The sequence below is a fragment of the Podarcis vaucheri genome, assembly GCF_965113315.1.
Source record: "Podarcis vaucheri genome assembly, chromosome: Z".
NCBI classification, from domain to species: Eukaryota; Metazoa; Chordata; class Lepidosauria; order Squamata; family Lacertidae; genus Podarcis; species Podarcis vaucheri.
Window position 1 is genome coordinate 50679052 of NC_138758.1, and position 27066 is coordinate 50706117.

At 50.2% G+C, this 27066-nt stretch overlaps 2 protein-coding genes across 4 annotated transcripts in view; one reads left to right on the plus strand and one right to left on the minus strand.

Annotated features, from left to right (window-relative positions):
- PTGS1 (prostaglandin-endoperoxide synthase 1) overlaps positions 1 to 4726 on the plus strand; it is a 61139-nt gene extending 56413 nt beyond the window's left edge. The window contains exons 10-11 of the mRNA XM_082208927.1: positions 1333 to 1480; positions 3070 to 4726. Of these exons, the coding sequence (XP_082065053.1) occupies positions 1333 to 1480; positions 3070 to 3431 (510 nt within the window). The 3' untranslated portion in view covers positions 3432 to 4726. The remainder of the gene's footprint in view (positions 1 to 1332; positions 1481 to 3069) is intronic.
- A 9283-nt stretch (positions 4727 to 14009) lies between these two features.
- PDCL (phosducin like) lies at positions 14010 to 24548 on the minus strand. Of its 3 annotated transcripts, XM_082209006.1 has the most exons (5): positions 24422 to 24470; positions 21694 to 21819; positions 18558 to 18744; positions 16247 to 16428; positions 14010 to 15310 (listed from the first exon to the last, which is right to left on the minus strand). In XM_082209006.1, exons 3-5 carry the CDS (start codon positions 18733 to 18735, stop codon positions 14756 to 14758), a joined length of 915 nt encoding a protein of 304 aa, XP_082065132.1. In that variant the 5' UTR covers positions 18736 to 18744; positions 21694 to 21819; positions 24422 to 24470; the 3' UTR covers positions 14010 to 14755. The 3 variants fall into 3 exon arrangements, with proteins under 3 accessions (XP_082065132.1, XP_082065130.1, XP_082065131.1); XM_082209004.1 differs by lacking the exon at positions 21694 to 21819 and having other exon boundaries at positions 24422 to 24548; XM_082209005.1 differs by lacking the exons at positions 21694 to 21819; positions 24422 to 24470 and adding an exon at positions 21201 to 21354.
- Between the last annotated feature and the right edge of the window lie 2518 nt (positions 24549 to 27066).

A 27066-nucleotide genomic window follows, 5' to 3' on the forward strand; every position in this document is an offset into this window, starting at 1 on the left:
AGTAAATTCTGAATGTGACAGATGGGCTTGATGAAGTGAAATCAGTTTCCCAATACCTGGTTTAAAATCGCAGGAATCATTCATACACACACACACATACACACAATGCTTTTTTCTGGGGGACGCAGGGGTACGCTTTGTGAATCTAAGTTTGGCCTCATTGAGGGGCAGTATTTCAATATGAGTAGGAAAAAGAGGACCCCTAAACATTTTTTTTTAAAGGAAAAAAGCACTGTACACACACACTTCATCTACCACAGATTCATGGTCACTAACTTATCAGAAAATAAATAGCTGTTGCCAATAATTAGCTAAACAAACATGAACAAAGGACACAGATTTGACAATGAGAGGAGCAGTAAAACTTTAAATATAAAGTGAGGAAGGTGTTTTGCTTTAGGAAGGTGTAAACTGGCCAATGGTAACTGTACACTCAGCACGCTCAGAGGCACCCATCTCCAGCACACACTTGCCTCTTAGCACCCCACTAGGTAATCCTCCCCCAGGGGGTGATAGCACCCACTTGGGAACCACTGTTGCAGAGAGTCTGGATAAGAGTTTGAACAGTGCATTTGCTGTTGTCTGTCTTTGTTTTTTTGCAGTGCTGATTTGTGGTCTCTTTCTTCCCCTCCCTCCCATAAAAGGCTGTTTTCATATAAATGCCTGGCCAGCATGGCTGAGGATTTTAAGGGTTACTGCTCATTCAAAGTTTTCTTGCTCACAGGCTATTTTATTGCTTCCTGTTCAGTGCAGCTGAGGGATTTGTGATCAGCTGCACCTTAAGAGAAGGAAAATTATAGCTCCATAAAGAAAGAAGAGGGGAGAAGTAAACAATGAAGGGTAATTAAAGCCACTAATGGGGAACAGGAACTGACTAATCAAGGGGCAATTCACCACAAATCCCTCAGCCTTGTGGACTAGAAAGGAAGGACATGTAAAGAACTTCTTAACATTGCAGGGGACCCTTAACTGAAGGAGAATTACATGTGAGTAGACATTACATGGTCCCAGGGAGAGACTTAATGGGACCACAGTGCTATATTAAGTGCTGCCCCAAACCACCATTTTAATTACCGTACCCTTCCTGCTGACTGTAGAAAAGCAGAGCCTCAGTCCTGCAGCTGTGGAAGCAACTTTGGTGTCAGAAGTGGGATTTGGATTTTGACCCCTGCCCTCCCAACGGATGGTCTGCAGGCTATATCTGACCCCCCAACCATCCCAACAAATTACTTATGATTACATGCAAACGGGAACTTCTCAAGGGTGGGTGGGAAATCTAGGTGGCTTGGCCCCTCCCCTCCTGCTAACCAAGCCTCTCCATTGGCTTTTCAGATTGGTGGGGTACCGAACATCCACAAGCAGCTTCTTAAAGTGGCCATTGGAGTCATTGAGGAGTCAAGGCTGCTGCGCCTCCAGTCCTTCAACGAATACCGGAAGAGGTTTGGCATGAAGCCCTACACCTCCTTCCAGGAGCTGACAGGTAGGGCAGTCAACCTGCCGGAATGAGGGCAGGGGGCTCCCAGAGGGGTCACCATGCGGGACACTTTAGATGCCACCCCCACCCTGCAAAGGCCATTGTGTTTCCCTGTGAGGAAAAGGCTAAAAAGTGTGTGTGTGTGTGTGTGTGTGTGTGTGTATTGGTGTTTTAATTTGGGGAGGGGGAGGGGGAGTGGTAGAGGGTGAAGGGAGATGTTGGTTTCTGAAAGAGTATGCATGGAGTAGAGCCTGTTTTTCCTAAAGTGCTTGAATTCAGTGTTGTCCACTGAAATGGACACATAGAAGATTCAGAACTTTTTATTAATTATTATATTTGAATGTATCACTCACCTTTCACCCTGAGGTCCCAGACATCCGCACCCCGCAGCATACAGAACTCACTGCCACAAGGTGCATCACTGCAGGGATGACGACTTAGCCTTAGAGGCTCACTCCAGTGAGGGGGAGGAGCCAGGGTAGTTAAGCGGAAAGTTCATATTCGGATGCAGTTGACCCCTGAAGCTGAGGGGCAGGGATGGGGTGGGGGGATAAGGTGGAAGAGGGAAATTGTCTGTTGTGAAAATAACATGGGGAGGAAGAGAGCCTTTGTGTCTTCTTGAGCTCCTTGAAGAAAAATGAGATATAATATTTGAAATACCGTGGTACCTCTGGTTGCGAACGGGATCCGTTCTGGAGCCACATTCGCAACCTGAAAGGAACGCACCCCTCGTCTGCGCATGCGCGGGTTGCGACTCGCTGCTTCTGCGCACGCGCATGATGTTATTTTGCGCGTCTGCGCAAGTGGCAAAACCCGGAAGTAACCCTTTCCGGTACTTCCGGGTCGCGGCGGGACGCAACCTGAAAAAATGTATCATGAAGCAAATGTAACAAGAGGTATGACTGCAAATGAAATACAGAATCACAGCCCACTTTTGAGCAGAAGAGGAGCCCCGCTGGATCAGGCCCATGGCCCATTTAGCCCAGCATCTCATTCTCACAGTGGTCAACCAAATTCTCCAATGGGAAACCCGTAAGCAGAACCAAGCACAACAGCAACTCTTCCTTCCCGTTTTGTTGTTTAGTCTTTTAGTCATGTCTGACTCTTCATGACCCCCTGGACCAGAGCACGCCAGGCACTCCTGTCTTCCACTGCCTCCCACAGTTTGGTCAAACTCATGCTGGTAGCTTCGAGAACACTGTCCCACCATCTCGTCCTCTGTCATCCCCTTCTCCTTGTGCCCTCCATCTTTCCCAGCATCAGGGTCTTTTCCAGGGAGTCTTCTCTTCTCATGAGGTGGCCAAAGTATTGGAGCCGCAGCTTCCCTTTCGTAGTTTCCAGCAACTGAGATTTGGAAGCATTTCTGCCTCCCAACTGTGGAGGAAGAGCCGAGCAATCAAGGCTGGGAGCCATTCATTGGACAAATTCATGGAGGAGGCCAAGGCAATCCTCTTTCAAAGCCACCCATGGTGGTGGTTGCTACTGCCTCTTGCAGGAAGGAGTCCCATAGATTAACTGTGCGCTGTGTGAAGGAGGACCTTTGTCTGCCCTAAATCTTCCATATTCAGTTCTTCCTCTCTCTCTCCCTCTCTCAGGTGAAGAAGAAACTGCTGCCAAACTGGAGGCCCTGTACAGAGACATTGACGCCCTTGAGTTCTACCCAGGTCTGCTGGTGGAGAAGAGCCAGCACAACTCAATTTTCGGCGAGAGCATGGTGGAGATCGGGGCCCCATTCTCCTTGAAGGGTCTTTTTGGGAACCCCATTTGCTCCCCAGAGTACTGGAAGCCTAGCACCTTTGGTGGTGATGCTGGCTTCCAGCTGGTGAACACGGCCTCACTCCAGAAACTGGTGTGCCTCAACGTGAAGAGGTGTCCCTATGTGGCCTTCCGGGTTCCCGGCGGTGGAGAGGATGCCGTTGTGGTTGCAAAGGAAAAGGGGCCATTGGATGAGCTCTAGGACCGCAGCGGGGGCAGAGGGCAGGGGCTGCTCCTTGGCTTGGCTGTGGTCCAGCCAGTGGCAAGTGGCAAGGAGTGGTGGTAGACTATGGCTGGCTGGTGGGGAGGAATGGAGAGAACGGAACAGCATCCCTGCTCATCACATACCTGGAAATGTATTGTGGAGGGTTAGGTTCAGAGAGGAGAATTAAAAGTACAGTTTACTGTGAGAAATGAAAAGCCTTTTGTGGTCTGCCTGTCCTTTGCCCAGTCGGCTTCCTCTTTCCTTCCCATCTTCTCCTTCCAAGGTCATTTTGGCCCATCACACGCAGCAGTAAAACACGTATTACAGGGACATTGTTGGGTACCAAGACCTTTCGCCTTATGACACATAGCCCAAATCACCTGCTCCTCCTGCTTTCAACTTTGATTTTTATTTGCTTTACTTTGCTTTCTATGAGGGCTGGGCACTGTTGGGGAGCTCCTCAGCCACCTGTCCTGTTAATGTCCCAGTTGTCTAGACATAAAAACCAGCACAACGCATTATATGCAGATTTATGTCTGCTTCATCATATGCCATGGATTCCAATTGCACCTTTCACCCCCTGGAGCCAGTTCCTAAACATGATTCCCTAAAATCTCTAGAGGAAAATATAGAATTGCAGACCATGAAGTCGTAAGGGACTCCAAAGGTCATGTCGTCCCTTGCAATGCAGGAACATCAGTAAAGCATGCAAGACAGATGGCCACCCACCCTCTGCTTCAAAATCTCCAAGGAAGGAAAGTCCACAACCTCTCGTGGGAGACCATTCCACTGTCAAACAGCTCTTCCTCTCAGAAAGTTCTTCTTGATGTTTAGTTGTAATCTCCTTTCTTGTAACTTGAAGCCATTGGTTCAAGTCCTACCCTCTATAGCAGGAGAAAACAAATTTGCTCCCTCTTCTGTGTGACAGCCCTTAAGGTATTTGAAGATGGCTGTCGTATCTTTTCTCACTCTCCTCTTCTCTAGGCTAAACATACCCAGCTCCTTCAACCGTTCCTCATAAGGCTTGGCTTCCAGACACACTTGATCACATCTTTCGCCCTCCTCTGCACACCTTCCAGCTTGTCAATACAATTGCAGAACCAGTTCAATCTCTTTTAAACGTGGTGTATACGTGCCTTAGAATAATAGGTTTGGGAAATTTTTGTGGGAGATATAAAGTGTTTTCCTTTTGACCTCCACTCAGGTGAGTGTGTGTTTCTGCTATGGGCGGAGAGGGTGTTGGGAGTGCAGGGAATGGTCAGAATAAATAGTGATTTCATTTCCAAAAGTCACACATGTGCTTCCTTTCTTTAGGGTGGGGGACCATTTATCATGCCATCAACTGGCAAACATGGTCGATGCTGGGGGCACAGGTGTGGTTGGTGGGCCCTTGAGGACAAGATCCAGCCCATCATTCTCCTGAAAGTGCTAAGATCTCTAGTCCAGGAGTGGGGAGACTCTTTCAGACCAAGGGCCACATTCCTCCCCAGGAAATCTTTCAGGGGCTACTTGCCAGTGGCGGAGGGGTACAGAGGCCCAAAGTGGGCGCTTTGGCAATAAGCTACATTCTGGCCACACAAACAGCAGAAGCTTCTACATGCACACAAACATGCGTCACTCACCCAAACCAGCAAGAGGGGTCATCACAATCCCAGAACAACATCTTGATCAGGGAAGCCCAGCTTTTCATACCCCGTGGAGCACAAGAGCGCACAGACACACTGCCTTGTCATGCCGGGGTGGGGGGGAGTGAGGCCAAAATTTGAGCCCCTGCCCCACAGCCCTCGCACTGCCTTCCCAAAGTCAGCTCAGTGAGGTACCAGGCTTTGGAAAGGAGGTACCAGGCTCTGGCAGAGCCCTAGAGCCCTAACAAGGCTTTAGTTAAGCCCCCCCCGACATACATTGGGAAGGCAGTGCGATGGCTGGGGGGGTTTCAAATGTTGCCAAGGGCCTCAGAGAAGGCCTCAAGGGCCGCATTGGGCTGTGCATAGCACCAGGGGCAGAGGAAGGGAGGCGGTGGAGGTGGCCCGCCATGGATGTCATCATTGAGAAGGGTGGGATTCGGCATGCCACCCGCAACTCCCAAGCCTACCCCAAGCTGTCGGGGGGAGGGGCGGAGCTGCACCCCCTTCCCCCTTCATTTTGACAGCTCAGGGGAGGCTTGGGAGTTGTGGCCGGCCAGCTCAACATTACCCCACGCTCATGGTTGGCTCATGGTTTTTTGACACATTTCCACTCCAGTTCTCTGTCCCACAGGGCAGGAGGGGCGAGCAGTGAGCTGATTGTGAGAGTTTCAAGGTGCAGGTACGACCCACTGAAAACATTTTCGGAGAAATCCCAATGCTATCACCAGCTTACACTAAAAGTTCAACTGTGAAAACGCTCTCCTATGGAAGGCACCAGTTGGTCAGTGCCTGTGGAGTCGCCAGCTACCACACTCCTGTGCTGCTCCAGTGTGTTTCAATAAGGCTTCAGCAGGAGATTGTGACAGACTGAGGCCCGTGAGTGAGATTTCTCTCCCTTTTGCTCCCAAGTCTGCTGGGGAAGGCCTACCCTCTGCTGAAAGAGCCAGTTGGTCCCATGGCAACACATCCATGCATGGTCAACTCTTTAGACATGTGAGGTAAAGGGTCCCCTGACCATTAGGTCCAGTCATGGCTGACTCTGGGGTTGCGGCGCTCATCTCGCTTTATTGGCCGAGGGAGCCGGCGTACAGCTTCCGGGTCATGTGGCCAGCAGGACTAAGCCGCTTCTGGTGAAACAGAGTGGTACCTATTGATCTACTTGCACTTTGACGTGCTTTCGAAATGCTAGGTTGGCAGGAGCAGAGACTGAGTAACGGGAGCTCACCCCGTCACGGGGATTTGAACCGCCAACCTTATGATCAGCAGGTCCTAGGCTCTGTGATTTAACCCACAGCGCCACCCGTGTCCCTCTTAGACATGTGAACAGGGTGCTTAATAGGCCCAGCTCACTAGCAAACTCTGAGGTGGTGGCAGCAGATAAGACACCTTGCCTGTTTTTCTTTTGCAGCCATCGCAAGTGGGGGGGGCACAGGGGGGAATGTCTAATAAATTTAAAAGCTTCTCCAGAAGAGATGATGAGGCCACCCTTGGGGGTATAATGCAGGGAGGTGGCGCCCCCAAGTAAAACCTAATCTCCCTGTGTTTATTTTTAATTGGCCACGAAAAGCAAAGCAGAGGTGTCAACCAGTAGAGAATGGAAAACTTATATTGTTATCATTGTTTATGAATTAGTAAAACCGGGCAGCTGGTATAGGCAGCTGATATTGTCTTACAGCAGGTTTTGCAAGTCAAAGTATGAGTCAAAATGAAATGGCCGGCTCAGAAAAGGAAGTGTGTGGGGGGAGTGGAAGAGATATTTTAGCTGCTGGTGCTGCCACTCCAGATTAAACTATCAACTGGGCGTAGCTTTATCAGAATAACATTTTATGAGTTAGCATTGGAACCTTCACCATCCTGGTGTTGTGGACTACAACTGCGACATCAGTCCCTGTGATTGGCCTCGATGGCTGGGCCTGATGGGAGTTATAGAAGACATCTCGATGGCACCTGATTGGTAAAGGGTTCACCTAACCTCCTGCTGTAGCAGGTTAATATATCATTCTGCTATAGCAGCAATATAAGGATCTAGGGGTCTTGGTGGACCACAAGCTTAACATGAGTCCAGACTGTGATGCAGCAGCAAAAAACGCTAATGCTATTCTAGGCTGCATCAACAGAAGTCTAGGGTCCAAATCATGGAAAGTAATAGCACCACTCTCTTCTGCCTTGGTCAGACCACACCTGGAGTCCTGTTTCCAGTTCTGGACACCACAGTTTAAGAAGGATGTTCACAAGCTGGAAGGTGTGGAGAGGACGACGACCAGGGTGATTAAGGGTCTGGAAACCAAGCCTTGTGAGGAAAGGTTGAGGGAGTTGAGGATGTTTCGCCTGGAGAAGAGAAGACTGATAAGAGAGACAATAGCCATCTTCAAATACCTGAAGGGCTGTCAGATGAAAGATAGTAATATCCAAGGGAACACGATGACCAAATACAATGATATGATATCAATAGACACTCTTTATATAATATAAAATATATGAAATCACATAAACAGAAAACTTATGAATCTCTGAAAGTCACATAATATGCATTCTTAATGGATTCTCTTGAAAACATAAAACCAAATAAACATAAGTCTTATAAGTCTCTGAAAGTCTTTGAAGACTATGCAAGTCTCTAAAAGAAGAAATGTATCAGATTCCACCTAGCCCAGCACCCTGTTCTCACAGTGGACAACCGGATGCCCCTGAGGGGAAGCCTGCAATCGGGCCCTGAGCACAAGAGCAACACTCTTCCCTCCTGCGGACACCTCCCAGCCGCTGGCATTCAGAAGCATTTATTGCCTTTGACCAAGGAAGCAAAGCAGAGCCATTGTGGCTAGCAGCCATTGATAACCTTCTCTTCCATGAATTTGGGTGGCCATCCCTGCCTCCTCCTGTGGGAGTGAGTGCCATAGTTTTACTATGCGCTTTGTGAAGATGTACATATACAGTCATACCTTGGGTTACAGACACTTCGGGTTGTGCAATTTCGGGTTGCGCTCCACGCCAAACCCAGAAGTATCAGAACGGGTTACTTCCAGGTTTCGGCACTTGCGCATGCGCAGAAGCACTAAATCACACTGGCCAAATCACAGAAGCGCCAAATTGCAACCCGCACATGCACAGACGCGGCACTGCGGGTTGTGAATGTTCTTCCCGCATGGATCACGTTCGCAACCCAAGCGTCCACTGTACTTTGTTTTATTTGTCCTGAATCTTCCAACATTCTGCTTCATTGAGTGTCCACAAGTTTTCGCATTAGGAGAGAGGGAGAAAAGCTTTTCTTCGTCCACTTTCTTCATGCTGTGCATAATTTTACAAACTTTTACCTTGTCGCCTCTTACTTATCTTTTTTCTGAACTAAAAAGTTCCAAACAGTGGACAGGCAGCCATCCACCAAGCTAACTTTCATGTCAGTGAGATACACATGTTTAAAAAAAAAAATCCTTCCAGTAGCACCTTAAAGACCAACTAAGTTAGTTCTTGGTATGAGCTTTCGTGTGCATGCACACTTCTTCAGATACACATGTATCCGTGTATCTGAAGAAGTGTGCATGCACACGAAAGCTTATACCAAGAACCAACTTAGTTGGTCTTTAAGGTGCTACTGGAAGGAATTTTTTTATTTTGACTATGGCAGACCAACACGGCTACCTACCTGTAACTGATACACATGTTTGTTCAGCCTAGAGGTGGAAAAGAAAAAGAGAGGAATAGATGGGTTACAAAAGGGAGGCTGGATTTTCTTGTTGTTGTTTTGATGGCCAGTTTGCACAGAACTGTAACCTGAGCCTCATGCAAAAAAGGCTTTCGGGAAGGAGACAGATGGTGCGCCAACATTTCTAGTAAACAAGTGGCCTCACATGGTCCAGACACAGATCAGAAATTTAAAATTTAAAGGGCATTTGTGTGTTTGAGATCAAGCTTGCATGGTCTTAAAAACACTTCGGTTTTTTTTAGTGTTTGGTTGTATGCTCACTGATAGGCAGAAATGAATAATGTATCCACCCGAGCATGAGCACAGTGACATTCCTTGCATCACGGAATAAGTCATACCTATGAATGCTCTGCAACCCTCCAATGGCTGCAAGAGCTTCTGGGCCAAAGCAGGTCAAAGTGCACATTGCCAAATGGGAAAACCCACATCCCACCAATGGGTAGCTGCCAGTGGGAGCAGGAGGAAGCTTAGGGTGGCCCTTCAACACAGTTGCTTCTTGCAATCCAAAAGGATTTATTTGCTTAGCACTTTTGTACCTTAGGGCGCATGAGGTTTTGGGGAGCAGTAGTGCCTCAGGTGCTGTACATGTCATGCTCCTTCTTCGGTAGTTTGTCCGCCTTTGGTCCCCACCCTGCACTCATTTCTCACCTGTGGTTCCTAGAAGCTGTCAGCATGTGACAGCAGCCACAGCCTGGGAATGGCTTTGACTGGCAGGCTAAGCCAGGTGAGGAGAGCTGATGGGTCTCAAACTCTCAGTGAGTTAGGGATTTCCCCTGTATGTGAAGACAGGCTCCAGCGCATGGAGCGGGTGGGACCAAGAATGGGTCCAACAATCAAGAAGGTTGTTTCTGCATATGCTGTAGAGGGAAGTGAGGGGCAGGTGGGGCTCCTCAACCTAGGAAGGTAGCCCTTCTAGGAGAAGGAAAGCTCTAGTCCTAAACCTCTGCTGGCAAGGCAAGGCAAAGCTAAGGAGTAAACTGCACAAATCCCTAGGATGGTTGGGTGGTGCCTTGTACGCCTCCTTCCAGCAACTCATGCAGCCAACAGGTGCCAAACATCTTGCTCTGCTTTCCTTTGGACCACATCAGTGTGTTGTCATCTGGGGATATCACCTCAGTGCTGCTAACACAGTGGTTTGTCTTCACCCCGAAGGCACACTCCGTTGTCTCTCGAGACAGATGGAAGCCAACAACATTCATACCCTGCTCCTCAGCCAAGAGGGCTCCCAGGGCAGCTTGCAATAAAAAGAGAGAGACATGATACAAAAGGAGGGGGAAAGGGACAGAAGGGGAAGAAAATAGCCCCCTGCTCCAGGTTAGCTATCACCCCTCCATCACAATATGATCTGGACTTCATGATAAGTGGATTGGGATAGGCCATAGGTAGCTTGAGGTGGTACCCAACTGGTGCAGGTTGTGTGCTGTTGCTGGAAACTGCAGGAGGGGAGAGTATTATTCTTGTTCACAGATCCTGCTTGTGGGGTTTACACAGAAGCATCTGGTTGGCCACTATGAGAACAGGAGGCTGGACTAGACGGGTTGTTGGCTTGATCCAGAAGGCTCTGGAGAGCCAGTGTGGTGTAGTGGTTAAGAGCGGTGGACTCATAATCTGAGGAACCAGGTTCGCATCCCCGCTCCTCCACCTGCAGCTGCTGGGTGACCTTGGGCCAGTCACACTTCTCTGAAGTCTCTCAGCCCCACTCACCTCACAGAGTGTTTGTTGCATGGCGAGTTCCCGCCCCCCCACCAAGATAAATAAACACACGAGACACCATAATTAAGGTTAATTGGGTGAATTAGGCCACAACTTTATTGAATTCAGGAATGAGAGGCATTGGCTTAGGCATTGGTCCTACGGACTATCCGGCTCCAGCCCATTTGCTGGAGACACGGTGAAGGGTTAACACTAATCGGGGGAGTCTCCCGCCGAGGCAACGTCGACTAGGAGCTCCCCCGGGTCACCGCTCTAGGGCGTGCCTTTGGCCCACACCTCCATAGGCTTCGGACAGGGCCACGCCCCCCGGAGTCCTTTAACAGACCACCCTTCGTTCACTTGGGGGAGGTGATGGCGTTCCTCCCCCCCCACATCCTCTTAACCCCTTCTTACCAATGCCTACCGCCAATGCCGAAGAGTTGTGACGAGTTGCTACGAGGTAGGCGAAAAACCAAAAGGCTGGAAATTGCCAATTGGGAAAAATTCCTACCATGCCCCTTGCGGCGACAGGCCGAAGCCCATAGCAAAGTCAGACCTACCTAAAGCCCAACTAAAGGGAGGGAGGGTGGGAAAACGTGGGGCTAGCCGGAGAAGAGAGGGCGAGCCCCCTCCGCTCCGGCCCTAAATAGGGCAAGCCATGCCCCCTCCAGCCAGCTGATTGGCTGGCCAGGAGGCGTGGCCGGACGGGATTCCCCTGTTCTCCCGGGGGCTGAGACCAGCCCCCGCTCACGTGGGGAAGGGCGTGATGCCTGCAACCCCACCTCCTGGGGCAGGCCCGGAAGTGGCTTTGTGGGGGAGGAAGGGAAAGGAGAAGGTTAGCCGCTTTGAGACTCTCTTGGGTAGTGATAAAGCAGGATATCAATTCCAAACTATTACTACTACTACTACTACTACTACTACTACTACTACTACTCTTCTTCTTCTTCTTCTTCTTCTTCTTCTTCTTCTTCTTCTTCTTCTTCTTCTTCTTCTTCTTCTTGTATTATGAGTTTCAGTGCTTTTGCTTGTGTTCTGAACAGAGACAAAGGATTTTTCGTGCCTTAAAGGGATTATGTAGTTTATCAGCGCCAGTGTGTCCTACGTTGTCAAAAGCAACATCTCATACAAAATCTAAGTGACCTGTAGATACAATCGTATGAACAGAAAACAGAGGCATAAGCACCTTTGTTATCCATGAAAATCTTTCAATAAAAACCTTTTTTTTAAAAAAAAAACAACACCACCTGTTTTATGGATTAGCACCATCAATTAGTCTGCACTTTTCTGCATTTCGTTCACTTCAACCATTTCCCCAATTCTCTGGTCCCAAACACTTGCCTATTCACCTGCATCCCAGCTTAGTAGTCTGTGTACCTGATGAAGTGGGCTGTTGTCCATAACAGGTGACTCCATAATCAGCGTGTCAGTTTTTAAGGTGCTGCAAGACTCTTTGTGGAAAGGTAAACCATTTGGTCTTCAGATGTTGCTTATGCCAAAAGGGCTCCCACAAAGGATCACAACATTATTTTCTTGATGTTAGCAAATTCTAGTGAACTCAGATGTTTGTTACTGAGAAAGGTAAACTAATCTAATTCATTAGGCTATGAAATCAATTGCATTTCATACCTCCAGCATCTAGGTTTTTTGGGCTGGCCCAGAGAGAAGTCCTATTGGTATTATTATTATTTATTAGATATGTAAACCACCCTTCATTCAAAGATCACAGGGCAGTTTACAATATAAAAACACAAAATACATACCATAATAACAAACAAAAACAATACCCTCCATCTTAAAAGGCAATACAGTAGTACCTCCAGTTACGTAACCCTCTGGTTATATAAACTTCAGGATGTGAAAACAGCAAACCCAGAAGTATATTACCAGGTTTCGCCGTGCACACATGCGCAGAAGCGGTCCTCAGGTTGCGGAAACCTTGGGATCCGACCAGACCTCCGGAACGGATCCCATTCGCAACCGGAGGTACCACTGTAGATTGTTTAATTATCCAAAGGCATGGGATGATAGGAATGTTTTTGCCACTGCAGAGAAGGCCTGTTCTTGGGTTGCCACCCTCCAGACCTCTCATGGGAGGGGGCACACAAAGAATGCCCTCAGAGGATGATCGCAGGGTCCAGGTTGGTTTATAGGGGGAGAAGTGGTCCTTGAGGTACTGGGGTCCCAAGCCATTTAGTTCTAGTAGTCATTATGTCAATTTCCTGCTAGATGTTGTTACATGAGTCACATGCGTTAGGCCATGCACAGCAATGCACTAGGGTGGGACAGACACCTTAATGCTCTCTAGGCAGAGGTTTTCAACCTTTTTGAGCCCACGGCTCCCTTGACCAACTCCATTCTTTGTGGGGCTCAGGGGCCCAGTTAGGTCCCCCCTTGCCTGCAGAGCTGGCAGCCCCTCACCCTTTTTCAAACACCCTCCCTTGTGGAGTGTTCCCTCAGCCTCCTCTCCTCTCCCCGGGAGTCCTCTGGGCAGCTGCTGATGCTGCCCCTGGTCTCTGAGCTGTCCCCCCTCTGCCCCAAAGAGAGATGCCTCCTCACACTGCCCCACAGGGGCTGGGGAAGCACCCCCTGGCCAGCCAAAGGTACACCATTCGCCTGGGGAGCTTGTAGCCAGGGCTGCTGCAACAAACAGCTGTGCAAGCCTTGGGGAGGCAAGAGGGCATCAGAGAAGGGAGGGAAGGGAGGAAAAAGGGACAGGGGCCAGGGCTGCCCGTGGCACTCCTGACCATCATTCAAGGCACCCCAGGGGCCACGACACACTGGTTGAAAACCACTGCTCTCTAAGTATTGTTGAACTTAGAACTCCCATAAACCCATCCAACAACATTTTAGGTTAGAGAAAATGTGAGTAAGAGGTGACATGATAGAAGTTTATAAAATTATGCATGGCATAAAGGAAGTGGAAAGAACAGTTTCTCTCTCTCTATACCAGAACTTGTGGCCATCCAATGAAGCTGAATGTTGGAGGATTTAAGACAGATTTTAAAAAGTCCTTCTTCACATGGCACATGGTTAAACAGGAGGGGAGAGGGGTCTTGCATTTGTGTCCTGCTTGCAGGTTTCCCACAACAGGCGTTGGGTTGGCCACTGTGAGGAAAGGCTGTTGGACCAGAGGGGCCAGCAGGGCTCTTCTTGCATTGGAGTCCAGAGAGCACTGTGCTGGCCACCTTAACTGCAGGGTTTCACATCTGTAGTCACATTTATGGGTCATTAAAAATGAGAGAAAACCATCTGTTTGACAAGGGAGAAGATGGATTAAAAGGCAGCAAGTTCTACATGGGCAACACTGAGGCTAAGGAGGAAGACACTGGAAACGATTGCTGCTGCTGCTGCCGCCATCACTCTGGACTGGCTGCAAGAGGGGGTAGGCATGTTGGGCCTGATGTTGGTGGGGAATGTCCCATCCCTCCTAACAGACCGGCCTCCGTGGGTGAGCACCTGTACCTGTGGCTCTGCTTTTCTCCCTCCCGATGAACAACAACCCTGGGACAAGGGCTGCATAGCACCAACAGCTGCTCAAAGAAACAACAGGTCAGGAAGTTTAATGATATTCATGTCTTTATTGCATTAGTTTAAAAACAGTTAGGAATACATCACACATTTTCAAAGAGAGCTTAGCAAAATAGAGTCCATTTCTGCTGGAGGAACAGGGCGGAAGGTCATGTCTTATAGATTAAAACAGGGGATGAACATCCACAAACAAGCATAGGGCAACCTGCTGTTGAGGGCAATGTTGTACAGAGCAACACATCAAGGGTTGTTAAATGAATGCTAGGAATGCCCAGGACCCCGGAGAGAATAGCCAGACTTACCAAGCCTGGGACTGAGCTATGGTCTGCAACAGTGCTTGCCAGCCTGGGTCCCCTCAAGGTGCTTTGGATTACAACTCCCATCAGCACAACTCCCCCACCCCATTTGACACCTCGGGGTTCGTGTGAGCCCCATGCAGGCCTACTCCTTTGGGAGGGTGGGTTGCTGGCATCCAGCTCCTGGCCAAAATGCCGGCTTGTGCAATATGCAGGTGCAAGATCCATAAAAGCAAAGCAGCAACTAGGAACCGAGGCTTCGAGACCCATCGGGGGCAGCGGCAAGGGCTCTGTGATGGGCAGGGCAGGGCAGAGGGGCCACAGGCTGCTGGACAGGTTTCAGCTGGAGGCTTGAGGTGGGAACGGTATGTGTGTTTGTGTGTGTGTGGCAACTGGGTAACTGCCTTCTAGGGGCTAGTAAAGGGTGGGCTTTTCTACTTGCCCGTTCACAGGTGCCTCTCTGCTCACCCTAGCCTGCCCTCAGTCGATCTCCAGGTCACTGTCATCGCTGAGGCAGGATGAGGAGGCGTTGAGGACGGAGGTGAGGAGCACCAGTTCCTTCTCAGGGAGCAGGCCGCACTCCTGCAGGAAACCCTCCAGGTCCCCGGCGAAGAAGTCCTCACCCAGTTGGTCAGTGATACGGACAAAGTTGCCCACCAGTTCCCCACCCTTGTAGACCAGGAGGGCCGGCAGGGCGCTGGTGGTGAAGCGGGAGCTGGCGCCGATCAGGGAGCTCCGCACTCGGCAGAACTTGACTGCGGGGTACTCAGTGGCCAGGCAGACCATGCAGCCATGGAGGGAGTCGGCCCCTGGGACATCATCCTCGTAAATGTGGACCATCACCAGGGTATTTCTGGGCCCCTTGTCAATGGTGTCCAGGAAGGCCTCCGCACTGTGGATCTCGAAGACCTGCTTGAAGTACTGCCCGCTGCGCAGCTGCCGCCGCATCTCCTCCATGCGCTGCTTGCGGTACTGCTGCAGAAACTCCTCGTCATCTGGGCCCTCACGCAGCGCACTGTACTCCTGCAGGGTGAGCTGGGAAAAGAGGCTGCCTCCTCAGTCAGGGGTGGCCCAAGGCCCTGTGCCACTCAAGGCAGAACAGAAATTTCCTCCCTCCTGTCCTCCCGTTGCCCCCTCCCTCTCCCCCTCCCCCTGGCATGCATGGGCTGAGCTGCATAACATCAAGGAAAAGATGCTGATTACACAGTAACTGGAGCACTAAATAAAAGCTGCTTAAATTGGCACTTGCTGGAGGACAGCTCAGAAGCTGGAAAGGAAGTTCCCAACAAGCGAGGCAGGGCTGGCACAATACATTTTGCCACTTTAGGCAAAACAGTCAATGGTGCCCTCCTACAGCTGCCTTTGCCTGAGACGACTCAGGGCAGTTCCAGATAGCCGGAGGAAATGGGGGAGAAAAGAAGGGTGGCAGAGAGGCACAGGTGGCAGCAGTCCTGCTCTTCCCAGGCATCCACCAAAAGCAGCAAGAGCAGGAGGAGGCGAGCTGTGCACTTCTGGGGCCCCAGGATCTGCTGCCCCTCTCCTGAGGCAACTGCCTCACCAAGGCCAATGGACAGGCCAGCCCTTGCTACCAAGTTCCCCTGAACGTTAACCCACCTGCATTCCTCCCTGCCTGAAATCCCCTGCCCCCTGCCTGCTTTTTAACTGATTTGCTCCAGAGGAGGCACAAGACCCCAGGTGCAGTTGGGGACTCCAAGTCCCCATCACACTGGGTTGTGGGCCACGCTGGTTGATGGGATCTAGATTCCAAAAATACCCAGAGGGCTGCAGGTTTCCCTATGCTCGCTGTGCCCTGAACACTCAGCAGCTCCACCACCAGGTGCTGAGTGCCACTCAGGGCAGGTGGTCCCCCACCAGCTGCAAAACAGCACCTGCTCCAGGGATGCCTGTGGGGAGGGTTGGAATCCACATGGAAAAGGTTGCCGGAGAGGCCCCTCTTCCTGTGCCTGTTACCTTGCCATTCAGCTTTTCCTGGAGCTCCTTCTGCTTCCGCTTGTCCTCCTCGTCATCCAGGTGGGACCTGCATGTCACTGAGAGCTTCTGGATGAGGCGCTCCATCTCCCGGCACTGCTCCTCCCGCTGCTCTGTCTCCAGCTGCTTGAATCTCCTCCAGTCGTTGATCACCCCTTTGGGACCTGGGGAGAGAGGGACGGGATGAAGTGGGCAGAGACAGCAGCAACTTGCCACATCAGTAACAGACGATGCCTGTGCCTCTGCCTCCACAGTTGGAGGCAGTGGTGTTTCTGAACAGCAGTTGCTGAAAGGCACAGGGCAGGGTGGGTGAGAGCCCTCTTGGACTCAGGCCCTGCTTGAGGGCTGCCCTTTGGGAACCAAATGGGGGAGTCTGGATTACCTCAGATACAAGGAGCAGGCTGGCCTTGGGCTCAGGTAAAATCCTGTATAGATTACACACACACACACACACAGAGAGAGAGAGAGAGAGAGAGAGAGAGAGAGAGAGACAAACAAACACTCCTGCCTGAGAACAGAGGACTCCGGAGAAACCTCCGAACATCACAGTTGTGGATGAACTCTGGAGAGATTCAGAAGAGAGAAAAGAAACCACTTCTTCACGCAGTGCATGGCTGAACAGTTAAAACTACAGATCTCTCTCCCACAGGGGGCAGCAATGGCCAACAGCTTGGGTGGCAAGGCTACTAGCCAGAAGGGCTAATCTCTGTCTCCACAGAGGTAGTAAACAAACATATATTACAGCGGTTTATAGCAATAAAAACATATGATATTAACCATTAAAATGGTTAAAAACAGACGTCAATTATAACCATTGTGGAAAGATGTATTCTTCATTGCCTGCATAGGGCAGGCGATAATAGAAAAGTTGTCAGCAGGCACTGAAAAGGTTGGCATGAATAGAAAGAGAACCTATCCAAGTGACACTGACACAAAAGCATCCCCCCCCCATCTAAAAGAATGTATTAACTGTTAACACCAGTTAGCAGAATCCACAGGAGGGACGAGTGTTCTCATGCTCAGGGCTTCCTTGGTGGTTTCCCATTGGGGCACCTGAATGGCCACCGTAGGAACAGGAAGCTGGACTAGAAGAGCTCCCCTTTTATGGGCAGGGCTCTGCTTATGTCCCAGTCAAGAGTTAGCAGGGAACTCCAAATGTCCCATTAAGGAATTGCTGAAACAATTAACAGAAGTGGAATACAAAAATACAAAATACTTTGCCAGTCGGAATATAAAATCCTGGGCAGAAGAGACCAATGGCTGGATTTGGAGTAAGACAGGCTCTTACTTTCCAGCGCGGGACAACGACCACAGGGAAGCTTCTTCCAGGAAGGAGCCAAGAGGTGGATCTCTTACGCAGCTTTGACAGCCGGACAATTGTTTCTAAACACCTGGAAGAGTCACACCTTCCTGCATTTAACTTGGGGATTCCTACCCTATTTTCAAAGAAGGAAACATCTCCAACATTACCAGTGAGATCGCCTTGCCCCACAAATCCCCATCCATAAAATAATTCAGTCAGCAGAACTGGCACATGATCCTTGTTCCGCATTTGTAAGAACACTCAATATTCTGGTGTGGCAGCGCCTGCACTTTGGAACTCCCTGCCTATTTGTCAACAAAAATGCTGGGAAGCCTTTTTGCTTGGACAAGTCTGCGCAGATGTTTCGAAAGCTGATGTGAGCTTTTTAATAATAATTTTTATTAATCTTCAATTGTTATCCAATAATAGCCTCATTAAAACAATACGAATTTATTATAGAATCAATAACGTCAATCATTCAAATACCAAATTATACAATTTAGATAAGGCAGCCCTCCCACGGGCTAGAATTGATGAGTTGATGGTTTTCTTCATTTCTGCATTCCAAAATCTTGTTGATTTCAATTACGTTCCAGTCATAATAATAATGTCACACACAGGAAGAACAAGGATATAGTTTGAGATCCTCACCTGTAGTTTTATAAATCATTTAATGTGTCAACACGAATAGAAAGCTGATGTGAGTTTTAATCTGTTTTAGTCTACTGTCACTTTAGCTTTCTAAAAGTCTTAAAACATTGCTGCTAAACCTTCTTCCTGATTTTATTTTTTTTGTAAAACATTTTCAGGTGTTGTCATGGTTGTTGTTTTTTTGGCATATAAATTTTACGAAATAAAATAAAACTAAGTAAAACGTTCCCCAGCAGACTAGCCTTAAAGGATCATTCGTGAGTATTAAGTGCAACTGATCGGTTCAGCCCTAAGGAAGTTGTAGGTGAATTCAGGGACCTGGAGGAAAGGGAGGCACACCTGTGTTTACTGCACTGCCATCGCTGCTCAGCACCACGTTCCTGGGTTCCGTGGCGTCCTGGGGGGAGCCATGCTGCCGCTCCTCCCCCTCCTCTTCTTTCTCGCTGTCCTCCTCCTCGCTGCTGCTGTAATAGTACTGGAGTTTTTCACCCAACAGCTTGTCGTCCAGGGTAGTCATTGTGGGGAGCTGCCAAGAGAATGCACAGAGGGTTAACGGAAGCTCAGCTGCAGCCCTGGCTTTGTGTGCAAAGACCACTGGAAAACGGATGTCCGTGTTCCCCCACGATCCAACTTGGGTGGGTTAGAGTGAGCTTAAAGGAGAGGTGCAAACTCAACCTCAGCCACTAGAAGCAGGGAGAAAAAGCAGGCTGTGCCCCTATAAAGGTTACAGGGATGAGCGTGGATGAAATCTTGCTCAGGGGTGTGAGACCTGCCCCTCTTCATCGCTGGCTTTGAAGAGGTGGACGGGGTGCATGGCAGTCTTAAGGAAAAGAATACATTAAACTCTCAGTGACCTTGCTCAATGACTGCACTTCTGCTCCAAATACAGCCTTTACACTCCCCCTCTCTCCCACCTCTTCGGGCCCCAGAAGGACTTACCGTAATGCCCACGCCTACCGTTTGCTCATCCTGCAAATGAACAAGCCAGCTTGCATAGCACAGACACTGATACCTATGAGCACTGACACAGAGGATTCAGGTTTAGCACCACCCCTTTTTAATCCTTCCCTTTATCCTGATCTGCTCCCTCCGCCACGGATTTGCATACAGCGCTCTGCTCGCCATCTGGGATGCAGTTGCTCAGTGATTAAAAACAAAACAAGGAAGCGAGATTCTCCCATGAAACGAGAGATGCGAGCAGCAGCTCAGCAGCCCAAAACGTAGAATAATAGCGGGGCGGGGGGGGGGGGAGCATCTCTAGATCTGGTTTAGGAAATGTGGTGTGCAGGGAATAGGTTGCCCAAAGATGGAGTGATGGCCCAGGGTTCTTTAAAAACCAGCTCAGGCGGTCCACAAACATTGGGTTTCTTAAGGGTTGTTAGCCATGAGAGACAGAGTGAGCCTCCAGATGCAGAGGGCGCCTACCTTGGAACGGGGATGAACAACATCTGGCAGGAGAGGATTTGCCATGAGGCACCAAGTGATGTGAGAATGAGCCCCAGGACAGAACCATGCCCATGTCACTCTTGCCTCAAGCACAGGGCGACAGTGCACTGGCCTCCTCCCTCCAGGCCAGGAAGGCTGTGGTCAGCAAAGGGGAAACGTCAGCCTGGTCCAGCTGCTGGGGACTGCTGGCTGCTCAGTTCCCTCTGTAGTGAATTGCCACAAAAACCAGGCAAATAAGAGCCCAGCTCCAATCGTGAGGCAAAGGGCTACTAGTTGTGTGAGAACTTATGCCTCCCTTGAATGGGGTGTCTAGCCTATAGGTCAGTTGTGGCCCACAGGGACTTCTCTTTCTGCATCGAGGTCCCCCTCTCTGTTGTTTTTTAATGGTTGTGATTTTCCCCGTTTTATTGTTTTACCTTTTTAAAAACCATTTTGAGGGTCTTTTTTTTTTACAGTCAAGCGGTATATAAATTTTATGGAATAAATAAATATGTATTGACTGTAAAATTACACAGTGGGTTCATTTTGATTCATTTAATAAAATTTCATTTAACAATATACATATAAAACAGAGAAACGATTACAATAGTCAAAAACTGAAAGATGACAAACTAAATAACATAAAATAAGCACACAGAATGAGCACTGTTGGGTTTAAAAATAACAAAGCCCAGGTAGAACCACAGAATTGTAGAGCTGGGAGGGACCTCGAGGGTCATCCAGCACACCCCAGGCGATGCAGGAATCCCAACAAGATCATACATGACAGACAGCTACCCACCCACCCACCCCCTCCCTGTTAATGTAAGAGATGGGGGAGTTTATATGGAAGGTTAGCCACATGAGAACTCAGGCTAAAAAGGGTTCCCCATCCCATCTAGAGAATTATGCAGATTAGCAAACCAATCAGATTAGCAAACACATCAGAACCAATGGGGCCGACTCTGCTGGAAAACCCAGAGCAGCAGCTGTTGGAAAGAGGGAGGTGGGCAAATCACTCTCCATGCTCTTCAAGAGGGCAGGGTGGACATTTGCAGGTTTGCAAATAAGGCCTCAGAATCCTTGCTTCATGGCTTTGTTCCCTTTAATATGTAACTTGATGGATGCTGTTTTTGGATAGAGGAAAGTATTTCTCCCTCTCTCCTAAAGCTAGAATTTGTGGACACCTAATGAAGCTGGTGGGGATGCGGGTGGCGCTGTGGGTAAAACCTCAGCGCCTAGGACTTGCCGATCGCATAGTCAGCGGTTCGAATCCCCACGGCAGGGTGCGCTCCCATTGCTCGGTCCCAGCGCCTGCCAACCTAGCACTTCGAAAGCACCCCTGGGTGCAAGTAGATAAATAGGGATTGCTTACTAGCGGGAAGGTAAACGCCGTTTCCGTGTGTGCTGCACTGGCTCGCCAGAGCAGCTTTGTCACGCTGGCCACGTGACCCAGAAGTGTCTGCGGACAGTGCTGGCTCCCGGCCTCTAGAGTGAAATGAGCGCACAACCCTAGAGTCTGTCAAGACTGGCCCGTACGGGCAGGGGTACCTTTACCTTTTAATGAAGCTGAAGGACGCGGGTGGCGCTGTGGGTAAATCCTCAGCGCCTAGGGCTTGCCGATTGCTTGGTCGGCGGTTCGAATCCCCGCGGCGGGGTGAGCTCCCGTCTGCGGTCCCAGCTCCTGCCCACCTAGCAGTTTGAAAGCACCCTAAAAAGTGCAAGTAGATAAATAGGTACCACTTTCTAGCGGGAAGGTAAACGGCATTTCCGTGTGCTGCGCTGGTGCCGGCTCGCCAGAGCAGCTTCGTCACACTGGCCACGTGACCCGAAAGTGTCTCCGGACAGCGCTGGCCCCCAGCCTCTTAAGTGAGATGGGCACACAACCCTAGAGTCGGACACGACTGGCCCGTACGGGCAGGGGTACCTTTACCTTTAATGAAGCTGAATGTTGGAAGATTCAGGACAGATAAAAGAAATAACTTCTTCACGCAGCGCAGAGTTAAAAATCAGCGAACTCCTTCCCCAGGAGGCAGCAATGGTAACCAACTTGGATGGATCTAAGAGAGGACTAGACAAATTCATGGAGGAGGAGAGGGCTGTTGGTGGCTCCTAGCCATGATGGCTGTGCTCTGCCTCTGCAGTCAGAAGCAGCAATACTCCTAAGTACCAATTGCTGGAAAACACAGGAGGGGAGAGGGGTCTGGTGTTCAAATGCTTCTGGCTTTTCAAATCCATGAGCAACTGGTCAGACACTGTGAGAGCAGGTGCTAGACTGGATCAGCCATGGTCCAAAGGTTCTGAGAGGGACAAGGTAGGTCAGTCTCTGCCAGCCTGGTCCCCCCAGATGTTTTCAACAACAGCTGCTGCCAGCACCAGCCAAAACTGGTAGGCTGTAGGGTTCCTGTAGTTTTGTTGTGCGGTATGCACAACTTTTACTGTGAATTACTGAGATCAAGGCTATGGTAGTTGTTGTTTTTTTAAAAAAAGAATGAGATCAAAGGCACACTATTAAAATGCATTTCCTGTTAAGCCGAACAGCTGCTGCTGCTTTGGGAGTTTTCGACCTCTGAGCCAGGCTCTGTGCTCCCATTTCATGTCCTACATAATCTAGGTTTAAGGATGAAGAGAAAGGAGCTAGAGCACAACGCCAACACTCCCATTCAGTATTGCAAAAATAAAGGATGCAGTGTGTACTTGGGGGGAGATAGGCACACTAGCCCTGCCCCACATTCTCAGTGATGCTAACCTTAAAAAACAGCAACTGATTTTGCTATACCAGCATCGGAAGGCAGAAGAAGAGGAGGAGGAGGAGGAGGAGATGGAGTTTGGATTTGATATCCTGCTTTCTCACTACCCGAAGGAGTCTCAATGCGGCTCACAATCTCCTTTCCCTTCCTCCCCCACAACAAACCCTCTGTGGGGTGAGTGGGGCTGAGAGACTTCAAAGAAGTGTGACTAGGCCAAGGTCACCGAGCAACCGCATATGGAGGAGTGGAGACAAGAACCCGGTTCACCAGATTACGAGCCCACCGCTCTTAACCACAACACAACACTGGCAGCCCTGTATCTGGGAGGCTTTAATGTTTGATGTTTTGTTATGTTTTCATATTTTGTTGGAAGCTGCCCAGAGTGGCTGGGGAAACCCAACCAGATGGGTAGGGTATAAATAATAAAGCTATTACCAAAAGCACATGCATTGTCTCTTTTTTCAGGTTGTCTTTTCTACATATCAGTTACATTTGTTGTGAGCCATTAGTGTTGTATATAGTTAAAGGGTCGGGGAAGAAAAGAGGGGTGGGGAGAAGGGGTGGTTGTTCAAACTTATTTTATTTGGTGTACAGTGTGTGTCAGAATTTGCGTCAGCGTCACTTGGGTAGTCACTCTTCCTATTCGCTTATTGTATGTATTTCCTTTCTAGTAAGGGGGGGCGGGGAGCCCAGGGCGTGGTTGGCTGTCTTCCGCTTGCAGCAGCGAGATTTATTTGCGGGGGGGTGTGTGTTAAGTTAGACCACAAGAATCCACCGAAAGCATGCCAATCAATATGTTTTTTTATGTTTCTGAACTTGACCTAGCCAATTAATGCCTGCGATCTATGCAAATAATAACAGGATCCACCCAAGAGAAAACGAGCAGCTAAATAAGGAAGCCTGGATTTAGCCTTCCTCGATCCCGGAGGCCCCAGCCGACTTCCCCCCCTGCAACCAAGCGAGCGCGCCCAACCCAAAGCCCCCTTTGAGCCCACGCGGGCGAGCCCAGCCCCCTCCCTGCCCCCCAGGGCACCTGGCCGCTCTCTCCCCCCCCCGCACGAGAAAGGATTAAGCTGAGATAGAGCAGGAGCGGAATCTTCTCCCCACCCCGCGCTTCCCCCTTCCATGCATCTATCTCCGCTGCAGCACAGCCAGATGCTGCCGCCCCCCCCCGCCTCCCCCCGTGCCAGAGGTGCTGCAGGGGTTCAGAGTGTGGGGCTAAGACCTGGGAGACCAGAGATCGAGCCCCCCCCCCCCAATCCCTGGGCCGCGGCCACGCGCTCTCAGCCTCTACCTGCCTCGCAGGGCTGGTGGTGGAGTTAGATGGGGAAGGGGGCGACCGTGCGCGCCCCCTTGAGCCCCCCCCCCGGATGAAAACTGGGGGGCAGTGGCGTAGCGTGGGTTGCCAGCACCCGGGGCAAGGCAAGTAATTTGCGCCCCCAAACCCGTGGATTTTAGCACTAGAGTCTCTTCCGCGCGCCCCCCAGATGTTGCGCCCGGTGCGGCAGCCCCCCCCTGCACCCCCCCCACGCTACGCCACTGCTGGGGGGGGGGCAGGTGCAACCCCTAAATGCAGAGGAAGCTGAGGCGCAGAGATGCCCTGGGGCATCGTCCCTCAGCAAAGCGAGCCAGCACGCTGCCCACGCGCCACAGGAGACCCACCGCTGCCCCCACACGACGGAGACCCCCCCCCCGCCCCAAATCCCCCCTTGTGAGCCAGACACCGCCCCGCCCCCCCCGCACACGCCGCCTTCCCACATACGATCCCCACACACACCGCCCCACGGGGCTCTTCTCTCAACCCTTGCTATGCACCCCCTTGCTATGGGGCCCCCCCCCATAACAAAACAGCCCCGCCCTCCGTCACACACGGGGTGCTTAACCCTTTCCTCCCCCCGCGCGCGAACGGCGACCTCTGTGGGGCAGAGGCTCCTTCCTCCCTCCCCCCCCCCAGGGCTCCCCTCGATCGCCGCACAAGGGATCGGCACCCGCCACCCCGAAACCGGGGCCCCCCTTCCCCCTCCTCACCGGGATCTGCTCGCTCTCCCCTCAGTGTCTCTCCCGGTCTCCTAGTGACAGGAGGCGAGGGGAGGGGGAGGGAGGCGCGGGGCGCAAAGGCTGCCGGGACGAGCTCCCCCGGCACTAAGAGGTAAGGTGGAATAGCAGCCTGCAACTGCACTTGCTGCCGGATCCCTTTCGGCCGATGCCGCCCGTGGACCGCACCATGGAGGGGGAGGGGTGGGGGAGATCAGTCCTGCTCCCTGTTGTTGTGTTTTTTTTTTAAATTATAGCACCCTTCATAGGAGGATCACCGTATGGAAACACAAAAAATACATAGCAACAAAAAACAGTCACCCTCTCAATTTTTTTAAAAAGGCCTGGGAGAAGAGGGATGTTTTTGCCTAAAGATATGCAATGTAGGTGCTAGGAGAGGCTCCCTGGGGAAAGCATCCCACAAGCGGCGAGCCACTGCAGAAAAGAGCCCACTGCCACCTCCTCTTTCCCTATCTATCCGCAGTCAAACATCTCTTACAAGAAATCCCTTCTTTGTGCAGTACTTAGTTACTTCCTCCTGCAGGAGGCAACAATGGTCACCAAACCTGGATGGGCTTAAAAGAGGGACTGGGATAAACTCAGTGGAGGATAACAAGGCTGTCAATGGCTACTAGGCCACGATGTCTCCAGGGCGGCTGTCTACCAGATCCACCTGGTACGCAGGCTGAGACCCTACCTGCCCACAAACTGTCTCGCCAGAGTGGTGCATGCTCTGGTTATCTCCCGCTTGGACTACTGCAATGCGCTCTACATGGGGCTACCTTTGAAGGTGACCCGGAAACTACAACTAATCCAGAATGTGGCAGCTAGACTGGTGATTGGGAGCGGCCGCTGAGACCATATAACACCCATCTTGAAAGATCTACATTGGCTCCCAGTACATTTCTGAGCATAATTCAAAGTGTTGGTGCTGACCTTTAAAGCCCTAAACGGCCTCGGTCCAGTATACCTGAATTAGCGTCTCCACCCCCATTGTTCTACCCAAACACTGAGGTCCAGCACCGAGGGCCTTCTGGCGGTTCCCTCATTGCGAGAAGCCAAGTTAACCAGGCAGAGGGCCTTCTTGGTATTGGCACCCGCCCTGTGGAATGCCCTCCCTTCAGATGTGAAGGAAATCTTATCTTTAAAAGACATCTGAAGGCAGCCCTGTTTAGGGAAGTTTAACACTCGATTGGAAGCCGCCCAGAGTGGCTGGGGAAACTCAGCCAGATGGGCGGTGTGTGTGTGTGTGTGTGTGTTTGTCTTGCTTCGGAGTGTTCCATTGGGGCATCTGTTTGGCCACTGTGAGAACAGGATCCAGCAGGCTCTTACTATGCTCTTACAGTCCTAAACAAGCAGGATTTAGCTTCCTTCTTCCTTTCTTTTTCTTGCATTCCCCATAAAGAGGGATTAGTTGTTAAAGCACTTTGGGAACCAGAGCACTGGGAAGGGGTCTCCTCACAACTCTCAGCACCCTTAATGGATTCTTGTTTATGGGGGGGGGGGGGACTGTGGCTGTTTTAAAGTGGATTCGTAGTACTTAAAACATATACAGTGGTACCTCAGGTTACATACACTTCAGGTTGCAGACTCTGCTAACCCAGAAATAGTGCTTCAGTTTAAGAACTTTGCTTCAGGATGAGAACAGAAATCGGGCTCCGGCAGTGTGACGGCAGCAGGAGGTCGCATTAGTTAAAGTGGTGCTTCAGGTTAAGTACAGTTTCAGGTTAAGTACAGACCGCAGGAACGAATTAAGTACTTAAGCCGAGGTACCACTGTAGTGTGAATAAGCCAGAGCGGCATTTTTCATGCCGTTCCTTTTGTGGGGGCAGATTAGAAGTTCACTGTTGTGATGAGATTTCATATATATTGAAGTAATGAGAAACCTCAGAGGTTCCAGGAGCTTACCCAGGTTCGGTTTCCTTGGAATGAAGGTCATCAGGGACTGTGGTGTATTTAGGATACATAGTTTATTTACACATCTATACAACCTGAGCGTGAGATGGAGGGGCTCACAGCATCAACACCCCAGCAGCTCTTGCTTCTCCATCAGCCACATCTTTGGGTCCAGCCCAGAGCAAGCGTGTCTCTGGGTCTCCAGCTTCCAGCCTGCTTCCAGCAAGAGTATCCCTGGGTCTACAGCCTCCATCTGTTTCCAGCTCAAACACAATTCTGGCTATTTTCCTACCCTAAGAAAGTGGGCAGCATCTCTTAGCTGCTGTAGTGCTTGCAACAAAGCTCATTCAAAGTTTATAAATAAACATTTCAGGCCAGTTCAGCAAACTTCTTTATTAGATTCTGTCGCTGACCCCAAGAATTGGAAGGGCCTCAAGGCATCACCCAGACTGACCCTGCCCCCAAACCCACAATTGTGACTTATCCATAGGAAAAGCTATCATGTTCCTGCAGAGATTATCTGTCCCAGAACCAGTCCACTCTGCTTCAGAAAGGACTTTCCCATCCTCTGTTGCCCAATACTTTTTAAACAAAAGACACCAAAGCATGTGATCTAACCTTTGAGAAGAGCAAGCTATCACTGTGAATGCCTAGCTAACAGTTTCCACCTCCAACCTCAATGTGCAAAAATTGAAACAACCCCCCCCCTACATGCCCATGTTTAGAGAAGAAGGCAATACAAG

Coding starts and splice junctions, on each gene's coding strand:
- PDCL (XM_082209004.1), bottom strand. CDS start 18,735: ATGACTACCCTGGACGACAAGCTGTTGGGTGAAAAACTCCAGTACTAT. Junction 16,429..18,557: donor TGGCAGTGCAGTAAACACAG/GTGTGCCTCCCT, acceptor CTCTCTCCCCAG/GTCCCAAAGGGGTGATCAAC. Junction 15,311..16,246: donor AGGAAAAGCTGAATGGCAAG/GTAACAGGCACA, acceptor CTCTTTTCCCAG/CTCACCCTGCAGGAGTACAG.